General features: G+C 34.7%; 1 protein-coding gene across 1 annotated transcript; it reads right to left on the bottom strand.

Annotated features, from left to right (window-relative positions):
* Positions 1-2,603: 2,603 nt before the first annotated feature.
* Positions 2,604-24,871, bottom strand: LOC145686677 (uncharacterized). The gene is made up of 3 exons (XM_081760196.1): positions 24,831-24,871; positions 18,677-18,745; positions 2,604-7,172 (listed from the first exon to the last, which is right to left on the bottom strand). The coding sequence occupies exon 3, from the start codon at positions 7,057-7,059 to the stop codon at positions 4,756-4,758; it is 2,304 nt and encodes a 767-aa protein (XP_081616322.1). The 5' UTR covers positions 7,060-7,172; positions 18,677-18,745; positions 24,831-24,871; the 3' UTR covers positions 2,604-4,755.
* Between the last annotated feature and the right edge of the window lie 248 nt (positions 24,872-25,119).

The following is a 25,119-nucleotide window of genomic DNA, read 5'->3' as shown; positions in this document are numbered from 1 at the left end:
TTTTTTTAATTAAAGGCATTACATCTAGGTAGAGAATATATCGTTTGGGATAACCTTTGGATGAGTATACGACACATTATACAGGTATTTTCTGTGTAAGTAGAATTGTTCAAGTACCCTTCTTTAACTTAGACCATAATAATTTGGATATATTGTGCTTAACTTTAAATTTTGTAGCGCGTCTGTACTGTTGGAGGATAAGAATTGATCAACCACTGCATATGAAGTTATCTGAAATCGTAGCAAAAGCCGACCACACGAGCTAGTTACCTTCCGTCTTAGTAAGGCTAGGTGGGTTACATCTCATAGAATTTTTGAAGCTACAGAATGGATAATGAGAAGTTTTGATCAGAAAGTTATTAAGATACCATAAACCCAAAAATCACAATTGTTCATATGATATCTAGACATGCTTTCTCTCGAGCAGTGTATGATCATACCTTAAACGACAACCACATTCTTATCAGTTCTCCCAAATGATTTTGAGGGTCTTCAAGAAGAAAGTTAAGAACTTGTGAGATTATTCCAGAGCAGTGGTTCTCAACCTAATTCCCATCACGACCTCCATTTTATCACTTCTTTTCAGCGAACCCCTTTTAATTTCTGGTATGTAATAAGCTTGTGTGGGATTTTAAATATATCTATTGCAGAGATCTCACGATATCCATCTGTTTCAATAATAGTAGAATCCATTTCCTGTATATAGTGGATGTAGTAACTTCCCTAAAAGCGAATTGATTAAAACCAAATTTGGTCAGTTCATTCGTATTACAAATATACAAATACGATCCGTCATACTGTTTCAAAATTGAGGGCGTTTGAAAATTTGAAAACTTCAAAATTCCCTTAATTTTGAGTCAAATAATTAAAAATAAAGTGATTTCTAATTTGATTTAGAAAACTTAGACAAATGTTTAAAAAAGTTATTGAGTATTTTAACTGACATGATAATGTGCGTCACGAAGATTGAACCACTGGTGAAATGACATCATGCTCAGGTATCTCATTATCTTTCAATTTTAGTTGTATTTCAATATGCAGATTTTGTTGCATTTGTATTTATATGGTATTTCTAAATGCAGTTCTCATTAGTTTCATATCGTACCTCTTTCATTTACATTGATTTTTAAACAACTCCGCACCTGCTAAAAATGTTTATTAGATCTATTTCTTGTTCTTCTTAACAGTATGTATAAAAATAAAAATATGGCTATCAGAACAAAATTCAAAATAATATTTAAAAATATTTTCAGGTATTAGATTCAAATTATATTTCTCGACTCCACTTATCTACGCGAGCTTCATTAAACCCTCTCGCCACCCCCACAGGGGTCGCTACCTAAAGATTGAGAAACCTTGTTTTAGAGGATGCCTGCGAATGAACTATCACCTGATGAAGCAGTCCTGACATATTCTTTGAATTGTTTTATTCATATACTCGAACTTGTTTACAAATAGTATTATACGTATTGGTATTGTCTTTTAACTCCTGAGCGCTCATGTATACACGGCTGTATTAATGTGTGAGTTAATTCTACTGTAGTGTTCATAAGCAAATTATTAGTTCTTGTATACGACAATTAATATGAATTAGCGGTTGACATAGTTAGACGGTATTTCAATAGATTTATTTTTCATTTCTACTAGTACACTATTATCTTTAGCAGGTTTTTTCGTAGGCTAAGACAACTTTGGAGATTCTGGACTCACATTTGCGGACATCCTGAACCAAAATTAGCATTCTTGTGTCCACGTGATTCTGAGAGATTAGTTTAATGGAATGTCTGTCTATGGCTTTGAGAATAGATGTCTTATGGAGAAAAGCCGCAATAGAATGCCTCAGTTTAAGTTGGTAAAGAAAAATTACAATTGTGTGTTTTCCATGGTACGCTTTCATACGATGTATTCAACAACACACTGCCTCCTTTTTTTCTTGGTACCTCATCCCGTTTGCTATACGGATACAGAGTTCCTGACGTTAGATACGTGAACTTATTACATCCATGTACTGTGTTGCTGAGATTCGTGTCCCATAAGACATCAAAACAAACATTGTATTCACAACAACATAATACTTTCACCCTTAGACTACTCTCCACAAATGTAAGTTCAGTGGTTTTAACAAAAGTAAAATTATGACAACTTTTGACTTTAGGCGACGCATTACAAACGTAAAATTATAACTACCGTCAGCCTTGGGCAGTGATTTACAAATATGAAAATAGATCTTTGGTATCCTTAGAAATCCATTACAAAGATTCCTAGATTACAAATATAACTGAACTACTATTTGCCAATGTACTGTTAAATATACTATACAACAATGTGGGATTTATAACGTCGTTAATTTAAGACAAAAGAACACATTAGAAATCATATAACATGTGACTTCGATTATTTATGTAATATTGAGTGTTGCATAGCACTTTTATAGTAGGGGGAAAGCATTTAGAATAGAATATTTACTTAAGATTCCTTATTATAAGTAGAACGAAGTAAATAAAAAACGAGATATTTTGTTATTATTTGCATATTAATTTTAAATTTTATTAGCTAGAGAAGTTTGCAAGTTACAATATCTTATTTCCACACTAATCGATCAAGAAATTGATCACAAATTTTAAATTAAATTTCACCACTTACCGAAAAATTATTGTTAATTAGGAAATATTAAAAACAAAACGATTTTCGAGAAATGATTTTTATTTTAACAGAAAATATTTTACAATAATCTAAATACATTGTTATATTTTCTGTAAAAGTTATGTCTCCACTTTAAATATTGAGTTGGTGAAATTAAAATATAAAACAGCTTTATGCCACTTTTAAAAGTCAATAAATATAAAAGTAAAATCTATAATCCCCAACTAGTCAAAGTAGTGAGTCTATCAGATTCTTTTAGATCAATCAGCCAACATTTGGATTTCATGACTGAAATACTTTGGAGTCAGCTATCTGAAGAAGTCTTCAACCGCAGATTGTTCTGCTTAGATATGTTCTTCTACGCCAGGAAGTGATTTACGTACCGCAAGAGGTGATAGTTCCTAGATGGCAAAGGGTTCATATTGCAACTCATATACATTTTGCATAATCCTTCGAGCAACATTTAGTTGTGTGTTATTGTGAAATTTGCTGACATCATGTGTCTGGACTATTTCGCATGATTACAGAAATTTATGGTGTATTCCGTGAAATTCGCCACCGTCACGTTCCACACCAGTTTTTTTTTTTTTTTTTTTTTTTTTTTTTTTTATCTCAGAGAAGAAAATTAGATTGAAATTTTGTCCGATGATTTGCCTTTGCAGTGTTTCTGAAAAGTTCTGAATAACATATTGTGGATTGGTAGCAAGGGCTCCATTTCCAATATTGTGATATCAGCATGAAATTGTATAAACAAATGATGTATGATGTGGTAATTCACCACCCAAGGCTGAGGTGCACTGCTGATAGTTTTCGCGGCTTGAAGTACAGAATTTCCAAGGTAGAATTCGTACAGAAAAATAATTAACGAATTAAATATTTTTCCTTGTACATTTTCATATGATCGTGTTGAACAACACACTATTCCTCTGGTGACTAGTCACTCTGGTCTATTTGCTCAAAAACACGAATCTCTGAGGGCGTGCAAGTACCTTCGATCTATTCAGTTTTTGAATTACGAAGGATGATTTCTAACAGACATAAAATACCTGCATTTTAATCACACCAGCTCAATATAAACGTAACGTAATTATGTAGCACATTTATAATCAAAACTTCAAAATTGTTATAGTTTACATCTTTTCATTTTATTCTCATCCCCCAAAATCAATTGTTAATTGTTTTTAAATCACTCATACATATAAAAATATACTTTGATATAACAGAATCATTGATATCCAGAGTTGCTTATATACATATGTATTTCTAGTGAACTAATTACTTACTTTTATGTGTACGTAAGTTACTGACTGAACGTAAAAAGCAAGAGTATGTTATTTTGTTTCATACTTTGTATTCTGATTAAGTACAGCTCAGATCTCCTTATGGACACAGCATTATAGTGGCCCAAAAGTAGGTATACACCCCAGCTTTGATCAAGTACAACATTCTAGTTTATGGGTTTATTTGCTTTGGCTCTTCCAAGCTTAAGGTGTAAGTAAAAACACATTAAGAACAAATAATAAAGAAACTAAGTCTACCTGATGGATAACAATAAGAAATTATATAAAATGCAGTAAGGTACTGTATATCTAATTTGGGCCACCCAATATACATACGCATCGGGTTATTGAAAAAGAAAGAGCAGATTTCCATTATTTATTTCCAAGGAACAACAATAGATAGGCACATACGATAGATCACTAGATAGAGGAAAGTTTAAAGTTTTAAACCTAAAGCGACGCTGTCATTTACGAGAAAATGGCGACGCCGAAACATAAGCTATTTTGTGAGCTGCAATATGCAAAGGGTGAATCCATTGTTACAATGCAGCGCATTCCTCACTTCGTATGCGTAAACCACAAAAAAATTCTGAAATATTTTACGATAGAACAGTTTATAAGCCTTAGCTGATAACATATCGCTTCAGCGCAAAGACTAATAGTTTTGGAGATATTTACCTCCGAAGTTCATTTTCCTGCTCTTTCGGCAGCCTGTGATTCTGAAATGTATACTGGAAGTTTTCTCTTGATTTTACTTGTAGAATTTCCTCCCAATTGTTGGTGTAACGGGTATTTTTCAACACCTCATATTGCATGTGTATGGACATGCTTATTACAGTAAACACAACCCTACCAGTGATAGTTGTTCGAGAGCCCAATCCTCAGTCTCTTCTAAAAAATTTCCATTCACAGAATCCGGAGATTCACACATTAAACTACTTTCTGAAATATTTGCTACACTTGACTCCTCTTGGATTATTGTGACATCACTTTGATGGAATCTCATTACATTAATTATATTACAATCACAATGCATTGACTTGGTGTTAATAAACAACTGAACATTATATTCTGTTTCTTTAGTCACAGGTTGCAAATATCTATCCTTTAACGTTATATGTCGAATGTTATTATACCTGAGATCTATATGCAGATGTTGAGAAGCATACAGGAAATCTAATGGCGAAAGCTCTGCTATATTATTAACAGATACATTGAGTACATGTAGATTCTCCCACTCTCTCCATAAAGGATTTAAAACAGTAAGATTATTGTTTGAAATGTCAAACGTGTTATCAATTGTTAGGCTGTAATGAATAGTTTCAACGCCCAGACAGTGGTCAATTCGGTTGTTTCTTAGATTGAGAAATCTTAATCTCTTATGTGGATTCATCATTGAAGTCATTTCACAACTCGTAATTTCGTTAAACGACAAATCAAGTATTTGAATATTATTTGGGATAAAGAACACATATATTTTGCCAATGAAGTCTCTAAAATTCACTAAGAGCTTACAAGTGTTGCTGCCTATTTCGGAAGATAATGCACGAATGGAGTTATAACTCAAATTCAAATAAATGAGACTGTTGTGATTACACAGAGCTGGTGAATACTCAAGTTTATTGTTACTTAAGTCTAAATACATTAAATCTTGTAAAGTATCAAATGAAAACTCTTTCATGTTATGTATTATATTGTTCTGTAACTCCAGTTTCTCAAGAGAAGTTAAATTCTCAAATATTCTTTCGTCTATTGAAGTATAGTTGTTGTAGCTTAAGTTCAGAATGCGAAGCTTTGGAAGATTAAATGCAATGGGATGGCCTTCTGATAGTCTGTTGTGATCAAGATAGAGAGTTTCAAGATTCTTTTTGTGTAAGAAGAAGCTATCGGGAAGGTCGTGGATTAAATTTTCACCTAAATCAAGGTCTTTTAAGTGATCCACACCTTTCAGAAATTCAGACGAAACGTACTTAATTTCACATTTTCTCATTTTTATCCCTTGAAGAAGTTCTCTGTCATTTACCTTGATATTGTTTGCAATATTAGGAGCATAATTATACGAAACATCAAGATTTACAACATATTCAAATGTAAGATTGGATAAAGTTAAATTATTATTTGATACGTTAAAGGAACCAAACGAGTAATAAACAAAATCAGATAACCAGTTATCTTTACTCAAATACAACTGAGTAAAACTGAGGTTTAAAATTGCCAAATACCTGTGACTGCTAAGAGCATTCCCAGAAAATGTTATAAGTGGATTGTTGTTTAAATACAATTCTCTTAATTCTAGGAGAGAATTAAAACTATTATTTGGAACTGATGTTATTTCATTGAAAGCTAAATCCAGTTTTAGTAATCGAGTAAGATTTTTGAACCAATTTTGATTAATTCCCTGTAGTTTGTTTTCACGTAAACTTAAAATTTTAAGACTAGTAACATTTCCGAATAGAGATGAAGGCAAGTTTTTGAGTTGATTATGATTAACAATACTTAAATCCTCTAAATTTGTAAGTTCACTTAATAAATTCTCTGGGATTTCCTGTAGATGTGAATCCCCAAGATATAGTCTCGAGAGTGTCTTGGGTAAAATACCACCTCGAAGTTTAGTCTGGAAATTAATGTGTGGATATGATATCCTTAAATAATCCATCCGAACAGAATTACTTTCACAATTAAAGATATTAGTTATTTTCTTCTCTCCAAATTCTAATATCTGATTATTACTAGCATTTAGATACAAATCCAGAGTTAGATTACGATATGATTCTAAAAGACAATTGGTAGATTTAGCAAATTCTTCTGTGAAATTACTATTTATATTACAATCCTTAATTAGTATTAATTTCTGTCTTGAACCTGAATTTATGATATCTTTGAACGGTAGAAAAACGTTTGTAGGAATATGGGCCACAGAGCTATTTAAACAAAAGAATTTTAACACCGGACTAGTGTATTTCATAGACATTCCTGCTGTGAAATTATTGCCACAATTAATTCTGGTGTAACTAAAAGAGTGCACTACATCACACTTTTGATCTTGGTGCTTCAAAATCGCAGTGACGTCCCGTGATGCGTTGTTAATTATACAGAACAAAAGTAACCACACCAAACTACCAATTACGGTCTTCATAATGATATTTTAGGCTAACAGTTTATTTGATAGTCTAATTTAATTCATGTTCCTTTAAACACTGACACACAACACAGTAATTATCTCCAAGTTCACTGAGAAATATTCATGATCTGAAAAAAAAGAAAAAGAAAAATGAAAATTAATTTACGTAATGTAGACAAACTATCATTCTCGACTGGGTATTAATAAACCTACAATTACTTAATTTAAATGTTGCATTATATTGATAATATTTACAATGGATTTATGAAATTTTAATGGTTGAGAACAAGACGTATATCAATTGATTGATTGATTTGAGTTTAGCGTCCGTTTAAGCATCGAGGCTATATATGACGTGTGCTTACCGCTTAACGAGGGATACGAAGCACATGAACTTCCGCCAGGAATCGAACCAGGACTCAAACGCCAAAGGTATGTATGCTAGCGAAGAAATTCTAATACATATATTAAATTTAGAACAAGCTATATAATAGGATATTAAATTGAGTTGAACAATGGAAATGCGTTTACTATTATCACAAGCATTCGTTTAGTGAACACTAAAACTCATCGTATTAAGTGCATAAGGAAGTAACTGCAGTGAATTTAAGTTGTTAATGCAGGCATACGGGATGCCTTTGCTACTATTACTTCTCAACGATATATCCATGAAGACATGTTTCATTTCAAATGAAAATATATATGTGTATACAAACCAACAAGTTATGTTTCAATTTTCAAAAACGTAATCTAATCCATTTGAGCAAATAGGATAAGTGTTATTAGTAATTAATAAAGATGCCGTTTTTTTTTAAGTTATCTTTGGGTGTAGTTCTACATGCAGCACTACGGAAAACCGAGTCAGTATAAAATAATTTCTCACATCTTTGGATGAACTTTTACAAACTTTCACGATCTTAGATAGTTACCTTACATGACCTATAACGTTAGATGGTCTGAAGTCAAATAACCTGTCATTAGTTAAGTAAGATTATTTATACTCATGGTTTAGATTTTCAGTAAATATCGTATGATGTAAATGGATGCGTTAGAAAAAGGGTTTAGTAATTATTAGATGGACGTTAACCCTAGATTGCGATCTAAGATCTTCTGACTAGATATAATCAAAAGGATGATTATTGTATTTGGTTTGTGGTAATGTAAACATTTTATGAGGTAAGGCTATTCCAGGCCTAATAATTAAGTTCACGAACTCGCCGCCGTGGGACCACTATACAAGAAGTTTTGTATTTTTGTGAGAAGCCTATTATGTCAGTGTCTTATGGTAGTGTTTACGTTACGCCTGACGGTTTTATGCTGAGTGGCCTGTATTGTTGTTTGTGCTTCTGCATATGTTGTGTTGTGAAAATATCTGAACTGGAATTTAAGTAAACGAACAAACGTGAAATTTTGAGTGAAGCTGAGAAAGAGGGGCAGCGAAATATAGGAAACGTTAGAAGAGGCATACGGCGAGAATATCACGAAGAAAATATCAGTGTACAAGTGGATTAAATTATTTCCGGAGGGCAAGGAACAAATAATTGACGAGAGTGTAGGACGGTCTGTAACAAGGCGAACAGATGAGAACATTTTCAGTCAGTCAAATTGTGTGCCCGAATCGGCGACTGACTACGACTCATAGCAGACAAAGTGAATATTGACAGAGAAACAGTGAAGAAAAAAGTAACTGAAGACCTTTGTATATGCAACGTGTGTATGAAAATGTGCTCCTCCTCCCCCGGACCTCATCGATGAAGAAAACCAAAGGAAGATGGAAGTGTGAACAGACGTGTTGGAGAGGTAGGACGAAGTTTTGGAGCGAAAAATCGTAGAGGATTAAACCTGGGACTTCGCCTATGAGTCTGAATCAAAGTGACAAAGTGCGAAATGAAGGAGAGTCGATTCTTCACGGCTACAAATGTTTCTGCAATCAAAATCACATATCAAATCCGTACTGATAATTCTTTTGATATCCGTAGAACCGTATAAAACGAATTTGTATCTCGAGGTCAAACAGTGAATTAAGATACTGCTGTAAAGATTAAGTAGTACTGCTGTAAAGATTAAGAGAGAAGTGAGAAATAAATGTCCAAGACTTTTGACGAGCAACTCATAGTTTCTTCATCATGAGAATATACCTGCTCACACGACACTGTCCATACTAGTGCCTTCAAATGTTTGTGACATTTGCGGTTTTCGGGTTTTGAGAAAACCGGTTTTCTTTAAACCGAAAACCGCAAATGCGGTTTCTGAAATCGAAACGTAACACATTGTATATGTACTGCTTTGTCCTTGGGTTCGTTTCCTTTAATTAACCATACCCAATAAAGAGAGCTAGAGTTAGTACTTCGATTTTCATTGAATTTGATAACTGTTATAAGAAGTTTCATCTGCTGCTATTATGCTGGTCTGTCAGTCACTTGAACAGTGGTCCTGAAACTATATTTTTTATTCTTTCGCAGTATACGTAATTAAGTGACCAACATACTGTATAACCCGAGTTCCATTCAACTGTCTTTTCTATAGCCAGCAAATTCCATGCCACACTGATTCTATTAAGGCCTAACTCATTTACCAGACAATATATTTCGATAGTACATATATTTTTGTCATCAATTGGTCATATAGGGTTCTATTCACATGTTGTTTTTCTAATTGTTCTCATAAGATAATGTATCTTCACTTGTAAACTCCTTACATTTATCAAGGGGTCCCGTGTTCAATTCACGAGTGATAACTTATCATCCTCAGGGAAATTGGGGAGCTACTTAAACTGAAGAAGCAAAAGAATTTGCTTCTGGTAATATTTGAAACTAAACACACATAAGATCGAAACACTTATACAAATGTTAATATTACAGAAGTGCTGTATAAAGGAGATTGCAAACAGCAATAACGTTTTGAAAAACAACAAACTGCATTGCGGTTTTCAAAAGAACAATTTTGGTTTACTTGTTTTCGGTTTTTCTAAAAACCGATTTTGACGGCATTACAACCCACAAGTTACCAGTCATAATTTGCGGCCGTAGGCTTTGCACCATGACTTCCTCCTCAATAATTACAGGAACGGAGCTTAGAAATTTTCATGTGTGGACGGAACATGTATAATTATAATATAGGGAGGGCGATCTTACATGTAATTTCTTCTCATCTTGCTAAGAGAGAGAGAGAGAGAGAGAGTCGCTGAGGTACCTTAGATGAGATATGAAATATATTTTAGAACTCGAAGGCCAAAAATACGTCCTTGTTGCACCTTTAAAACATCGGCAAGGGGACGACACCGTTTGGCGTACTAGATAATGTCACCAGACTAACAGTGTTGACAGCCAGTAGCGTACCCAGGAATTTATTTCGGGGGGGGGGTCCAAACTAAATATAAAGGTATTTTATATTAAAATTCCTAAAATTGCCCCTAAATATAGGCTAAATTTTAAAAAAGTCGAAATTTCGGGGGGGGGGGGGTCCGGACCCCCAGGTCTCCCCCCCTGCGTACGTCCCTGTTGACAGCCTAATATAAAGTTATATTTTTTCAAATAACACTACGTCAGGTTATTATAAATTTCAAATCTACATATAAAACGAAAACGTACAATACCGCACTTAATATTCAGTGTTGGTAACTAAGCATGCTAGAGTTTCACACATATCCAAAACATCACAGTTTTGAAGGCATATACAACGATAACAATGCAGGTCAAACGGATGCAGCAATACACATCGGAAGTACGTTAGTATAGACTACTACGATCAGAATATGACGTTACAGGGAAATCAAAATTTGTCTTTTTACGAAGGGCTTTATTTCGAGAAAGTGCGTAGATAGTATCACATCAAATTACACAGATTCTTTTCAAAATATGTAAAGACCATAATGCCGTTCACAGCAATTTTATATTTCTAATCGTTATTGAGATACGATAAATATTGTTAAAGTTGGCAATACTGCTAAAATTATGAAATCGCAAGAACTTGTAGTAATCATCACAACTGCCAAAAGCTATTGACCAAGTGTCAAAGAAACGAGGAAAAGCAACGCTCATTTTAAAACATTTACGCAGCTACGTGATTTTAAGCAGTATTGCCACATTTAACAAAAATAATCATATCTCCGGAATGGTTTAAAATATCAAATTGCTGTAAACGGCATTATGATCATCACGAATTTTTGTAAAGAAGCTATGTAATTAGATGTTATTTTTATCTCAACCCTTTTTCGAAATAAAGCCCTTTGTAAAAAGTCAAATTTTTACATCCTTGTAACTTTGTTTTTGCTAATTAGAAATACGTCATATCCTGATCGTAATATTCTACGCTAACGTACTACCGATGTGCACTGCCCCATCCATTTCACTTGCACAGTTACTGTTCTAGAGGCCTTCAAAATTGGTATGTTTTTGAATATCTGTGACGCTGTAGCATCCTTAGTTTGCAACACTAAACAATAAGTGCGGTATTGTTTGTTTTCGTTTTGTATGTAGCTCTGAACTTTGTAATAAGCTGACGTAGTGCTATTCGAAAAAATATAACTTTATGCCGCGTTGGCAATACTGTTAGTCTGGTGGTATTAGCTAGTATGTCAAACTGTGCCCCCCTTCTAATATTTCAAGGGTGCAAAATTTCAGCGATTTTGTCTATTAGTTTAGAAGTTAAAAGAGCGTAACAAGATAAATGGACAACCCTGTATGTTAGGATTAGAGGTTGGTTCAAAAAATACATTTCTTTTATTCTTTTAACGCTTCTATACGAAAGTTGCCATTGGTATAGACAATGAAAAACTCAAAAAAGAATTTTTTTATTAACAGGTCTTCCGGGCGCGCATCGCCATTGAAATTTAAAAAAAATTCGGCAAAAAAATTACAATATTTTTTTAAACGATTAAAGAAGATAGGATGGCGACAATGCCTATATGGCCTAAAGGTTTCTTCAGGTACAAGGGTCGTTCAAGGTTGACCAGGATTTTCGTACGTAAGTAATCAATAAATAACCAGATCATGATTAAACTTGCGGGTGACGTAATGTATTCCTTCTCAAGTAACTAGCACCCGACGTATTTGGCACACGCACAGCAGTTGCAGCGAACATGACGGCAAGCAGTGTGTCTGTGGCTGTGGAGCAGCAGTGTGTAATCAAATTTCTTGTGAAGAAGAAAGTTTAACCAGCTGAGATTTTCAGAAGATTGCAAGCACAGTATGGTGAACAAACGGTGTCACGGGCAAGAGTGTACGAATGGTGTGAACAGTTTCGCGAAGGACGGGAGTTGATGACAAATGATGCGCATGGACACATTCGCCCGACTGCAGTCACACCGGTGAATATCGCACGTGTTGAGCAAATGATTCTTGAGAACCGGCGAGTAACAGTGCGGGATGTTTGCTGCCTAGGTGAATCATGTACTCATTCAATGTCAATTCAGCCAAGTATTTCGAGGTGGCTCAGTGGTAGAGCGTTCACCTCTCGTGCGTGTGGTCCCTGGTTCGATCCCAGCTCGCGCCAAGTGGGCTTTGTGCTGGATAAACACCGTGTGCGTGAGTTTTTCGGGGTTCTCCCGTTCCCTCCCACTTCCTTCATTCCACTTTTTATTCATTTCTCGTCATCACCGTCTCCCTTAGCCTTGGTGCATTTTCCTCTGTCATTGCAGATGAATGCTGGAATTGCACCTTGAATGAAGGCAACAGACGCTTAATTTCATTTCACTATACAGTTCATTTTTCTTGGTTTATCCTTTCATTTTCCTCTACATGGTTAATCTAACGGTATAAATACGCGACGGTAATTATTCAGAATCGTCTTTTCTCTCTCTCTCTACCATTTAAAACAAAACGCATTAATGCCTGCAGAGGAATCTACATATATTTTATTATTCGTGTTTTAAAACGCAGAAATGTCTTGTCATAAATCGCGTTACCAGACGTTTTTGCAAGGTATGGTATGTTCAGTTGAATATTGATAATAATTTCCTCTTCTTCACGTATCACATTTGCAAGCAGGCACGTAGCCGAGGGGGGTCCGGGGAGTCCGGATCCCCCCACCTTCGAGACCAGAAATGAAAAATTAAGGAAGGAAAAAACAAAATGAAATGAGAAAAAGAAGAATCAGCGTTAAAAATACATTAAAAAACTGCAGGAAGCTGTTGGTTACTCTTATGAGATGATTTGTATTAGTTACAATATATGGTGGCGAGGTGAGCGAGATATCCTGGAAGAGTCAGGGAATTTGAAATTTCTAGAAAAGTTACGGAATTTTCAGAATTGCTGCTACTAGTCAGGGAGATTTCAAGCTTCCGAAAGCATAGTGTCGTTCTGTAACAGCGTGGACATTTTTTATCATAATTTTTTGTCATCGCATCCTTGCAGTGTCAAACATGTTATTTCAAAAACAATTTTCTACTGCTCCTTTAACCTGTCATTTGGAACCGACAGTAGTTGACGGAATAATAAAAACAAAAATGTATGTGGAACGAAAGTTCTGTTAACATTTGATTCAACAGAGAAAGGAACGCAGATATTGTAAAATATTTTACAAGACATTTTTGAATATATACTTTTTATAATAGTGAATATGTACTTTTTATAATAGTTGAGGTCATAATGAAAGGAAAATTGTTATATCTGAATAAACAGAGGAAGGATGTAAATATTGTAAAATCTTCTTCAATACTTTTTTTCTTTTCTTTCTTTCTTTCTTTTTTCTTTTTCTTTTTTTTTTTTTTTTTTTGTATTTTACTAGAGGTTTGTTCATAGTTTGTTATTAAAATACTTGCCAACATATCCTCATTTTCTTGTCCTAACAAACTAATATAATACAAACTAATGTTGATATTAAAGTAGTTTAGATGACCAGGCTCTTGAGCCTTCAGAATTTCATGTCACGCCGCTCCTCCCCCCTCCCCAAACGGTTACGAAATCCTGGCTAAACGAACCAATATATGTTCAGGTAAAATAGTTTAGATTAATCGAGCCCCTGGTGTGATGACCACAGTATTTCATGTTACGGATCCCCCCCCTTCACGAGATCGGCTACGTGCCTGGTGCGAGTGACCATTTGTTTGCAATTTACAATTTTTACGATGTTCTTGAAACATTAGAGTAACAAGGCATTTTCTTTTTAAAACGACAGTAAATGAATACTAATATGCTACTTTGAAATCCAAAAACACCCTCTTAATAGCTGAACGGCAAACACACTCTGAAAATCGAACGTGGCAAAGCACGTTCGGAAATTATAATGCGGTTTTGAAGCAGGAAAACCCAATAGCTGTTTTCTAAACCGACGCAAAAACGGTTTCTGACGAAACCGCACAAGCAATCTTGTGGATTTTGGAAAACGAAGTCACAGACGTTGAAAAGTAAACCGGAAAAGCTGTTTTCAAAACCAAAACCTTAAAAGCGGTTTCCGGTTTTCAAAACCGACATTTTGGTTCTATGGAATTTCAATTATTTCAAAAATCGGTTTTCCGTTTCTTCAAAAACCGATTTCGACAGCACTAGTCCATACAAGTTTTTTTGAACTGCAATAGGCCACCCGCCGTACTCAACAGATCACGCTCCAAATGACTCTTATTTTCACCCAAGGAGCAAAACAGATTTGAAAAGAATGTATTCTGATGATAGTTTTGAAATTAAAACTAACACAACGGTGGCTGTGAGTGCCATTCCAGGAATACAGTTTATAAATACCTCTAAGGGTGGAGTAGACGCTAGGATCAGTATATAACTTTCCAATTGGAATACTTTGAAGATGATCCCACTAATATGCAGGAATAAAGTATATAGAACATGTTATAGAATGAGTTCTCGATGTTAATTTTCGCACCTAGTATATTGAAAAATTAGTTCAGCTGATGATCAAACTGTATTATGCTTTGGTTGTGATCTAAGATAACCTAACTTGCCATAAGGAAAGATAAGGTCGTTATGCTTCTATCTTAGAAAATTAAAACATATTAGAGTTTAGCTTTTTGCGATGCTTTTATGAGTAGTGTAGTAATGTACATTTTTTTTTACTGTAATGTTATGAGAAAGTAATCTTGATTTAAAATATTGATTGTTTCAGTACCGTGACTCACATTGATATGAATGATACGAGGATGAAGTAAATACATATGTAAATTTCGGATGAAATATGAACTTGAATCAGGCAGCAACTAACAGTAAGGGACAAACTAGTAAGGACGCCAATAAATGGGCCAATTGTTATGAGTATCAGTTACCAATAACTAATTAAGTGCTGAGAATGTAACTCACCTGCCTCTGGACGGAATAGATCTTCTCAACTAATGCAGTCTGTTAATTCGTAATTTACTCGAGTACATAGTAAAGAACATGCAGATACAGAGTAAGGCATCTCTCTTTTAACTGAGTTAATTACTCAAAGAAAAAATGACAGAATGTATTACGAGTCTTCATCCTGGCGAAATTAAAATACCGCTAATTTTACACTAATTATGTGATATCTTTAAATAGATAAAAATATAATCGAAATGTGGAACAAGAGCGCCCTAGGCAATATCATTTTACATGAGAAGCCGTTATCACGACTCACTTATCTGCTTTCGATTTCAGTCATTTTGAAAATCGGCATTTATTTTCGCGTTTCTAAACAGCTGAAAACATAAAGACTTGTGATAACGGTACTTCACGCAAAATAATATTGTCTAGGGCGCTCTTGTTCCATATTTCAATTATCTTTTATTTATTTGAAGATATCACATAATTACTGTAAAATTAGCGGTATATTAATTTCGCCGGGATGAAGACTTAAATAAAGCTTGAAATACGGGGCAAACAGGAGGTGCTCTTGTTTTCATCATTGTCCATATATAGGGAGGACAATTTATCTTGATCATCCACTATAACGGACAAACCAAAAGAGAAAGGAAAGCGAAACTTCACACGAAGCAACTATAAGGAGGGGGACATCAATGTATATATTAAACAGAAGTCCAAACGAACAGTGTTGCCAGCCCAATATAATGTTATATTTTTTTCAAATATTATTGCGTCAAGTTGTTATATATTTCAAATGAGCATGTTAAACATAAACTTAAATACCACTTTTATTATTCAGTGCTACAAACTAAGGATGATATAGTATCATAAACATCTAGAGTTTGGAAGCCTCTAACGCGCATACAGCACAACGGAGATGCACAGGATAATGCACGTCGAAAGTACTTTAGTGTTGTATACCATGGTGATGGTATGACTTTTTTCGAATGAATAGGAACAAAGCTACCACGGATTGAAACTTTTATTTTTAAAAGCCTTTATTTCTAACAAATGCTGGGGTAAGTATCGTATCTAGTTACTTATATGGTTTGTAATGAATGTGTAAATTATTTTGCCGTTTACAGCACTTCGTTATCTCAAACCGTTCCAGAGATATGATAAACATTGCTGAAGTTTGCAACACTGCTTAAACGGTGGAATTGCGAGAACTTGTTGTAATTACAGCTACTAAGAGCTGTTGCTTTAATGATTCAAAAGGGAAGGAAAACAACAATCATTTTAAATATTCTCCGAAAATACGCCATTTTCAGGAGTGTTGCGAACTTTACTAATATTTATCATATCTCCGAAACGGTTAGAGGTATCAAAGTGATGTAAACTGCAAAATAATTGACACATCCATTACAAACCGAACTAGATGTGATACTCATCATTCTTTTTTTTTATATAGAAATAAAGGCTTTCAAAAAAATTAAAATTTTCAAGGCCTGTTAACTCCGTTCCTGCTCATTCGAAAAACGTTATACCGTGACCATGGAATCAAACTCTAAAGTACTTTCGATGTGCATTACTCTATGCATCTCCGTTGTGCTGTATGCGCGTTAGAGGCTTAAGAACTTTGGATGTTTGTGATACTATAACATCCTTAGTTTGCAACACTGAATAATAAAAGTGGTATTTTACTTTTACGTTTGACATATAGATTTGAAGTGTCTAATAATTTTACGTGGTGCCATTTGAAAAAAAAAACTCTATATTGGGTTGGCAACACTGTTTCTTAGGACTTTCTGTTTAGTTGAGTTCATTTTGAGTTTAATGTCCCTTTCAGTAGCGAGGCTATATGAGACGGGACCTACTGATTAACGTGAAATGCGAACCATATGAGCTCCAGCCGGGAATCGAACCCGGGTCTCCCACGCTAAAAACTTTCTGTCCAATATATACAAATATGTTACCCCCCCTCTTAGTTATTTCATGCAAAGTTTTGTTTTCCATCTCTTTTGGTTTGTCTGTTATAACGGATGATCAAGATAAATTGTCCACCCTAAATAAAAAAAATTGGAGTTTCGTAAACGTAATGAAAAGCAAAAGTAAAAACAAAAACAAAATGTGCAGGTTTTTTGCTCAGTTTCAACGAAAAGTTTAGTAGAATTATGTTTATAGCCAAATGTGACTTCATAAAGAATGCCTCTTATGTCTCTGTTAAGACTGCTGAACGGATTAAAAAATGTAAATAGTTTATTGGTTTCGTCGTAGACTTCTTCACGAGCTTGCAAAACCGCCTTGTTCCATCTTTAGATTTACCTTTATAATTAACGCTCATTTCCGAAGGCAGGTTGAACTATTGGGAAAATTACCACTGGAGACGTCCCGAGTTTTACACAAAATTTGATCGCGTATCTTTGTTCGAGTGATCACTTCATTGGATTTGTACCAGGGACGAAGGATAGATATAGCAAATCACTCGTTCTTCATCTCCGAGAGCTTTTAGACAACTGAGCAAGGACTCGCTCGGTAGTCGACTTACACTACTATCGGTCCTAAAGCACTGGAAAAAGATGAAGTATTCCGCTATGAATGTGAAATTTGATATTCTTATGGTAAAATGTCTGAATGTTTCAAATTTTAAAAGTAAATAAGATAAAATTACTATTTAGCTCTCTTTTGAGGGAGTAAACACAGAATCTCATTTTCCTTATAGGAGATTAAGTGTTAATTTTGGAAGTAGTTTTCTCCAGTATTTATTGGTAAGGAGTTTGGGGGAAATTAGTATTATTTGTTACAAAATACAATAACACTCATGCGTAATACTAGTACAATCATGTCCAACATTATTTTAATAATAATAATAATAATAATAATAATAATAATAATAGTTATTATTATTATTATTATTATTATTATTATTATTATTATTATTATTATTATTATTATTATTATATGTGATGAGTTTTGAAGGCAGTGGTTAAGTAAACATTCATTTAAAAATGTAGCTAATTAAGGCATTCAGTGCACATAGGTGCAGGTCCATTACTGTTTACTTTTGACATATTGAATATTTAAGATCCCAACCGGAAGCTCATTTGAGAGCTTAAAAATTCGATGTCCAGATTTCCAAACTAATACTTATAAATTACCGTTTCCATGTACTTAAATGTATCGTACAGATTTTATGTCTCTGTTTCTATAACTGTCGTAATTGCAATTCATTTCTTTTCGCTCTGAACAACCCAATTGTTTCAAATACCTAAATAATCGAAAAGTTCAAGAAAATTATATTCAATGTTTATTTAATGATATATTTATATACTTCCTCCTTACTAGATGTTGTCTATATATATATATATATATATATATATATATATATATATATATATATTGAAATAGAGATTCTATTAACTTACCAAGGCTGAAGTAACTTTTGAAGATCAGATTTGTTTACTGAATTAAAGAGCTGGATGTATAACAGAAATCTGAAATTAAATAGAAGTATTTTTTAATATTAATTATATGTCTGCACTAAACAAGAGATCCATGTTTCGTGCTGTGTTGAGTTCCTGATCTAAAATATACAGGGTGAACTTCAAATATGTGATTCGTGACATCAAAAGAAGACATAAAACCCTCTTGCATATTGTCGAAATCCGCATCGTCTAGAAGTGACAGGCATGCCAACTTGGAGCCGGATATCGATTGTTTTGACAATTGCAACAGAACAGAAAGATGTGCAACATACTTCAGGAAGTGATTCGTTGCACCAAAAGAAGACAAAATGTCCTATTGCATGTTGTCGAATTTTGTGTCGTGTACGAGTGACTGTGGTGCGAATTTGGAATTGAAACTCTAATCGTGACAATACATCGTTTCGATTCCAAGTTGTCACCCATGTCACTCGTACACGACGAGGAATTCTACAACATGCAATAGAAATGCATATCTTTCAGGTTTAGCTTGTATATCTTGATCTTTGGGAACGCTCGCACCAAAGACATACACATGTTAGTTATAATACTAGCAGAATGAGACTCTACCATATAAGGTTCAAGATTCTCTTTTTGATTTTACTGTATGTAGAGAAACAACTCATTTAGTAGATTTGTTTTCCAGTACTTGGTAAGTTCGACTTGGAGCTATAATTCCACTTGATCAACCAAAATATCAGTCGTCAGAGATGTTACAGCTATTCAAATCAAGCATTAGGCATTCAAATCTTAATTTCCACCAAGTGGTACTATATATATATATATATATATATATATATATATATATATATGAAAGTCTTCCTAACTTAATTGTTACCTTTGATGATAATTATTGGAATCCAAAGTAAAGTTCGTCAGTTTTTGGCACAGCTAGACATAATGATTTGGGTTGTTTCTATCCGTACCAGATAGTTAATAAAGCACCAAACATGTTTTGGGAAATAACATTAACTTTCCATGTTTGTATCTACAGGACAGAGGCAATAGCGAGTAGGTCTGAGGAAGCATAACATTATCAAATCTTTAAACGAAAGTTGTTATTCTTTTCTTAATAGGAAGAAAATGAGGTCAATCACAGAAACACTACAGTTAACACAGGTCTGCAAAAATAAGACAATGCTAAGCTTTTTCGGTATAGTTAACTGATTCGTTTGCGTTGGGGTGCGCTGAATCCAGGAATGACAACCGTTTTGTCCTGGGACGCCTGGGTTTCAAACAAACGGGTGGTCATTGTTGAACAAAAATATGAACACAAATATGAGATTTACAGAAACATTGTTAACAGCGTAACACAAATTAATGTACAGAAACACACACACACGTTAACACAAAAAAGTAATACTACCCTCAATCAGGTTGGTTGTGAAATCGTCTTTTCTTAAATGTCAAACTTCGTTTGGAGCTTGTCCTTTTGTAGGTGGCTGCCAGAAAATCCCTAAACAAGGTCCAGGAGTAGTCTGCCATCATCGTAACACTCCAGTTCCTCTAATACCTTCGTTCCATGTCTTTGATATCTTGATGAAAACGCTCTCCCTGCTCTTCATTCACTGCTCGGACATTGTCAGGAAAGTAGTCAAGGTGGGAGTTGAGAAAATGGATTTTTAAGCTCATGGAGCAACCAAGCTTTCGGAACGCGTGTAACATATTTTCCACCATTTTCTTGTACTGCGGATCCTTCCGGTTTCCCAAAAACTTTTTGATGACTACAGTAAAGGCAACCCAAGCCTCTTTTTGAGTTGGTGTCATTGAACTGATGAAGTCTTTGTCGGATATGAGTTTTCTAATATCAGGGCCAACAAAAGCCCACCTCTTTCAATTTTTCCTTCGATAAACTTGGAAACTTTTATACCAAGTACTTGAAGCATTCTCTATCTTTGGGAAGTGCCTTAACAAATTGATTCATTAGGCGTAATTTTATATGTAACGGTGGTAATAAAACCTTTTCCGGGGCACCAATGCTTTCCTGACGACATTCGTTTCACCAATAACTATATTTCTTGGTGGCCAATGTTTTACCTTAGTGATTTTCGCGGTTTCGACTGTCCCATAAACAGAGGAAACAAGGGTATTTGGTGTACCCAGCCTGCTGTCCTAGCACCATACACAATGCTTTTAAATCCTCGCATACCAGCTAGTTGTGGTTTTGGTAACCCACTTTCGTGAGTACCAAGGCCAAGTTCTCATACGTCTCCTTCAAGCACACCGAATAAGCAACAGGAATTGACGCATAGCAGCTACCATTGCGTAGTAACCCTGCTTTTAAGCTTTGTTTGGACGAGTCAATGAAAAGCCGCCATTCAGCATCATCAGAACAAAATACCAAATTGCCCTTATGAACAACGTACAACAAAAAGTCTTTTTCACGATGTCTGTACCATGAAAACGATGTACCTTTCTTCAACAATGTTTGGTTTTTAGTCGAGAACCAAGTAATTCAGCAGATTGCTTAGGTAGATCTAGGTCTCTCACCAAATCATTGAGTTCCTCTTGCGACAAAGGTTGTGGTTCGTCAACGTTGCTATCTGAATAACTGGAGTCATTTTCAGGCTGCGGTACAGTTTTGTCCTCGCCAGACAAATTGATGTCATCCAGGTTTGTCGGTGGGTCGGACACAGAAACGTCTGGAACATGGGGAATGGGACGACTAGCAGAAGCAAGGTTGGGATACTTGGTAGTGCACTTCCACTTTGCATTGTACCCCTTCACATTAGAGGAACAGAAATAACAATCATCGCATCACAATAACACTATGATTTCGCTGTTCGCGCCACCGCATCGGAATGCCAAATCACAAAGCTTTTATCTTTCTTTTGACCAATTACGAAGATCTTCGACGCAACGCTTACATACTTTATGTGGAGCCCAAACTTTATCTTGGTCACAATGTTTCATGTTAAAATAACTGAAATATACTTTCCTAACAAACTCCGTAATGTTCAACTGCTGCTTTTTCACTATGAATTCACAAATGTAACAGAAACTATCAGGTGAATTTCTATACTTTCTTGGAGGCACTGCACTTATTTTGCATCACACAGACAAGTGAGTGATAGGTCTATCAAGCAGACTCAACACTGCAGAGCTTTATTTAGTCCTCGCCCCTATAGTTTATCCTAGATTTCACACAGACTCGATGCCCTAGCAAAATAACACTGGGCATTCTAGAAAATTTACACTACAAACACCACGTTCAACAACCGATTCACCACAGTAAAAACAAGTACTTAATGCAAACAACGTCCAGAATCAACGCGTGTTTACCCCAATTGCATTCGTGACACTACATGACGTTCTTTTGCTCAGTTACTACCACCAGCGTATCGAGCACTACAATAAATCGTGTCGCGTTCTCGTAGTATTTGAGCAACAAATAGTGTAGCCAGAACTACTTACCAACATTTTACAAATCTAAGATGCAATCTTACTAAATTCGTTTTATTGTTCTTCTTAATAATATTTAAAATTGTCATTTTTTCCACCACCATTTCTAACACACACTCATTCGTTTTCACTTGCATAGTTAATTCTCTCCATTCTTTTCTACATCTACATTTCGAAAGCTTCCAGTCCTTTTCCATCATTTTTGTGCAATGCCCATGCTTCTGACCCATACAGTACAATACTGGATGACTAAACAATGCAAGAAAAATAACTATTTTTTTCATCCGTCTATTGTGACCACTCCTATCAACATGAATCAGCCGGAATATTTATTTATCCTTAATGAGGGTGCCCATATTATTATGCACTAATTATATGAATACAAGTAGCAAGACTGCTTGCTAAAAAAATTAATTCGTGCAACGTTCGGAGAAGTATGGACAGAACACTCATTTGGTGTTTAATCACAAAAGTTAGATAAATGTGAACGTATGCTTAGAGAGAGTAGTTTCCATGATAACTTTCGTTGAGTTGAGTTTGAGTTTAATGTCCCTTTCAGCAGCGAGGCTATATGAGACGGGACCTACTGAATAACATGAAATCCGATCCACATGAGCTCCCACCGGGAAAAGAGCCTGTGTCTCCCATGCCAAAGGCACATACGCTAACCACTTAGTGACGAAGGAGGCGCTGATAATTTTCGTGCACACACACACACACACACACACACACACACACACACACACACACACACACACACACATATATATATATATATATATATATATATATATATATATATATATATATATATGTGTGTGTGTGTGTGTGTGTGTGTGTCTGTAATACGTTACTTCTGATGCTTGACAATTATCACTATAGTTTGGGTTTAAATTTGTCAAGAATGAAGGAGTGAATATAGTTCACAATAACAGTTTTGGACTAGGGCCGCGGTGGCTCAGTGGTAGAGCGTTCACCTCTGGTGCTAGGGGTCCAGGGTTCGATCCCAGCCCCCGCCATGTGAACTTTGTGATGGACAAACACCGTGTGCGTGGGTTTTCTCGGGGTTCTCCCGTTCCTCCCACTTTCTTCATTCAACCATTCATTACTCATCATCACCGTCTCCTTTAGCCTAACCGGCATAACCGTGAGATGTAAACTCAAACAGTTTTGGACTTTGTTGGATATGGAATATATACTTTGATAGGGGATTTAACGCCCACCACATAAATATATGGTTCAAGGTGAGTTTTGCAAAACAAGAAAAATGATTTTTGTTCAACATGAATAATACAGAGAAGTGACATTAAAAATTTAAACTTTTTCATTGAAAGGCACAGAAGATTTTCTTTTTATCTAATGTACTAATTGCCGTATCCAACATTCTAAACCTGTGTTTTTTCTTCCCTTAAGTTTGAAACGCTAAAATCTAGTTGATTCCTCAAGAGACGCCACTACTCTTGTGTTTAAGTTATTATTATTTTCATGAAATAAAGTTTTCTCTGTAAAGAGTGATTGCTGTTCCTGTTGGTTGGTATGACAAAAGCTGAACGGTAATGATATGTAAATATCAAATAATAAAAGAGAAGCAATTTTCCCCCCTCTATTACATATGCTTTCGAGGCAGAACCTTAAAGGACTAACTCTAAAATTTAAATGAAATAAAATGAAAAGACAAAGTATCTATGGCTTATATTTCTGACATTAAGGCAAGGAAAATGATAATAATGGTTTAATATCCAACACTACGGCCAAGTGACTATCATGATAAGCGGCTTTGCGATTATTATTATTATTATTATTATTATTATTATTATTATTATTATTATTATTACTTTGAAATTCTACTGTTAAATCCAAATTGTGGTAATAATTACAGATGAGATAATTCAGTTTCCGAGGATGGGCCATATACATTAATTGGGATCCTGCACCCCTATGTTTCTTGCCTTAATAGAAATAAAAGGATAGGTACGGACATTAGACACTGGCGGTCAACTACTACCTGTCCTGTACATGGATTCTAATTCACTTTCCAGACTGGTTTATAGTTAACAATTGACCACATACACTTTTAACTTATTCTGGATTTTAAAAAAATAAACAAAAAAAAACTATCGGTAAGGAAATTGTTCACTTTCTACAAATTTTAGCTTATTCCTAGCACAAACAAATTCTGCTGAGTCGGAAGTATCCTATTTAGGTAGCGATAACTATCTTTCATCAAGGCAAGTTGACTAATATATATATATATATATATATATATATATATATATATATATATATATATGTGTGTGTGTGTGTGTGTGTTCTATATGCACAATCGGTAAATATATTCCCTTCTCGAAAAGAAAAATATTTCCATTGGGAAGATACTGTACCTTCATCATTTTAATGACATGCCTATCATGAAAATAGAAACAATAACTTCAGTGGTCACTATCTAATACCAGATTAATGTGTTCCAGTTAGTCGATCCGATCCTATCACAGATTATTATTATTATTATTATTATTATTATTATTATTATTATTATTATTATTATTATTTATTACTATTATTATTAGTAGTAGTATTATAGATTTCGAAGGTGTCAGATTTAAATTATTAAAAGATTCAGAAATTATGTTTCTATTTATGAAAGCTAACCTAATCTATATTCTTTATGGGTAGAATGAGAAAAATGGATACTTACTTTCTACTGGAGATTCTTATTGTTTGTTAGTTGAAGCAGCCAGATCGTAAATGACAGTTGATAACAATTCCATCTTCTTATGTCTAAATAGCTGCTCTTATCTTAAAAAGAGGAAGTAAAGGATGTAGTGAAGTTTCCTGTTCTCCTTGGTTTCGCAGCATCATTCCCTATTTTGTCACTGTATAGTTGATGTGTAATATTCAATTGGAATTTTATTTATAGTTGTTAACATATTTATTTACATTGTAAGCTTCCAAACTATTCTATGCATAGGCCTGAATGTCATAAA

Source organism: Thermobia domestica, chromosome 5, assembly GCF_964235325.1.
Source record: "Thermobia domestica chromosome 5, izTheDome1.hap1.1, whole genome shotgun sequence".
Lineage (NCBI taxonomy): Eukaryota > Metazoa > Arthropoda > Insecta > Zygentoma > Lepismatidae > Thermobia > Thermobia domestica.
The sequence above is the reverse complement of the archived record's forward strand: the minus strand, read 5'-3'. Positions and strand labels throughout refer to the sequence as shown.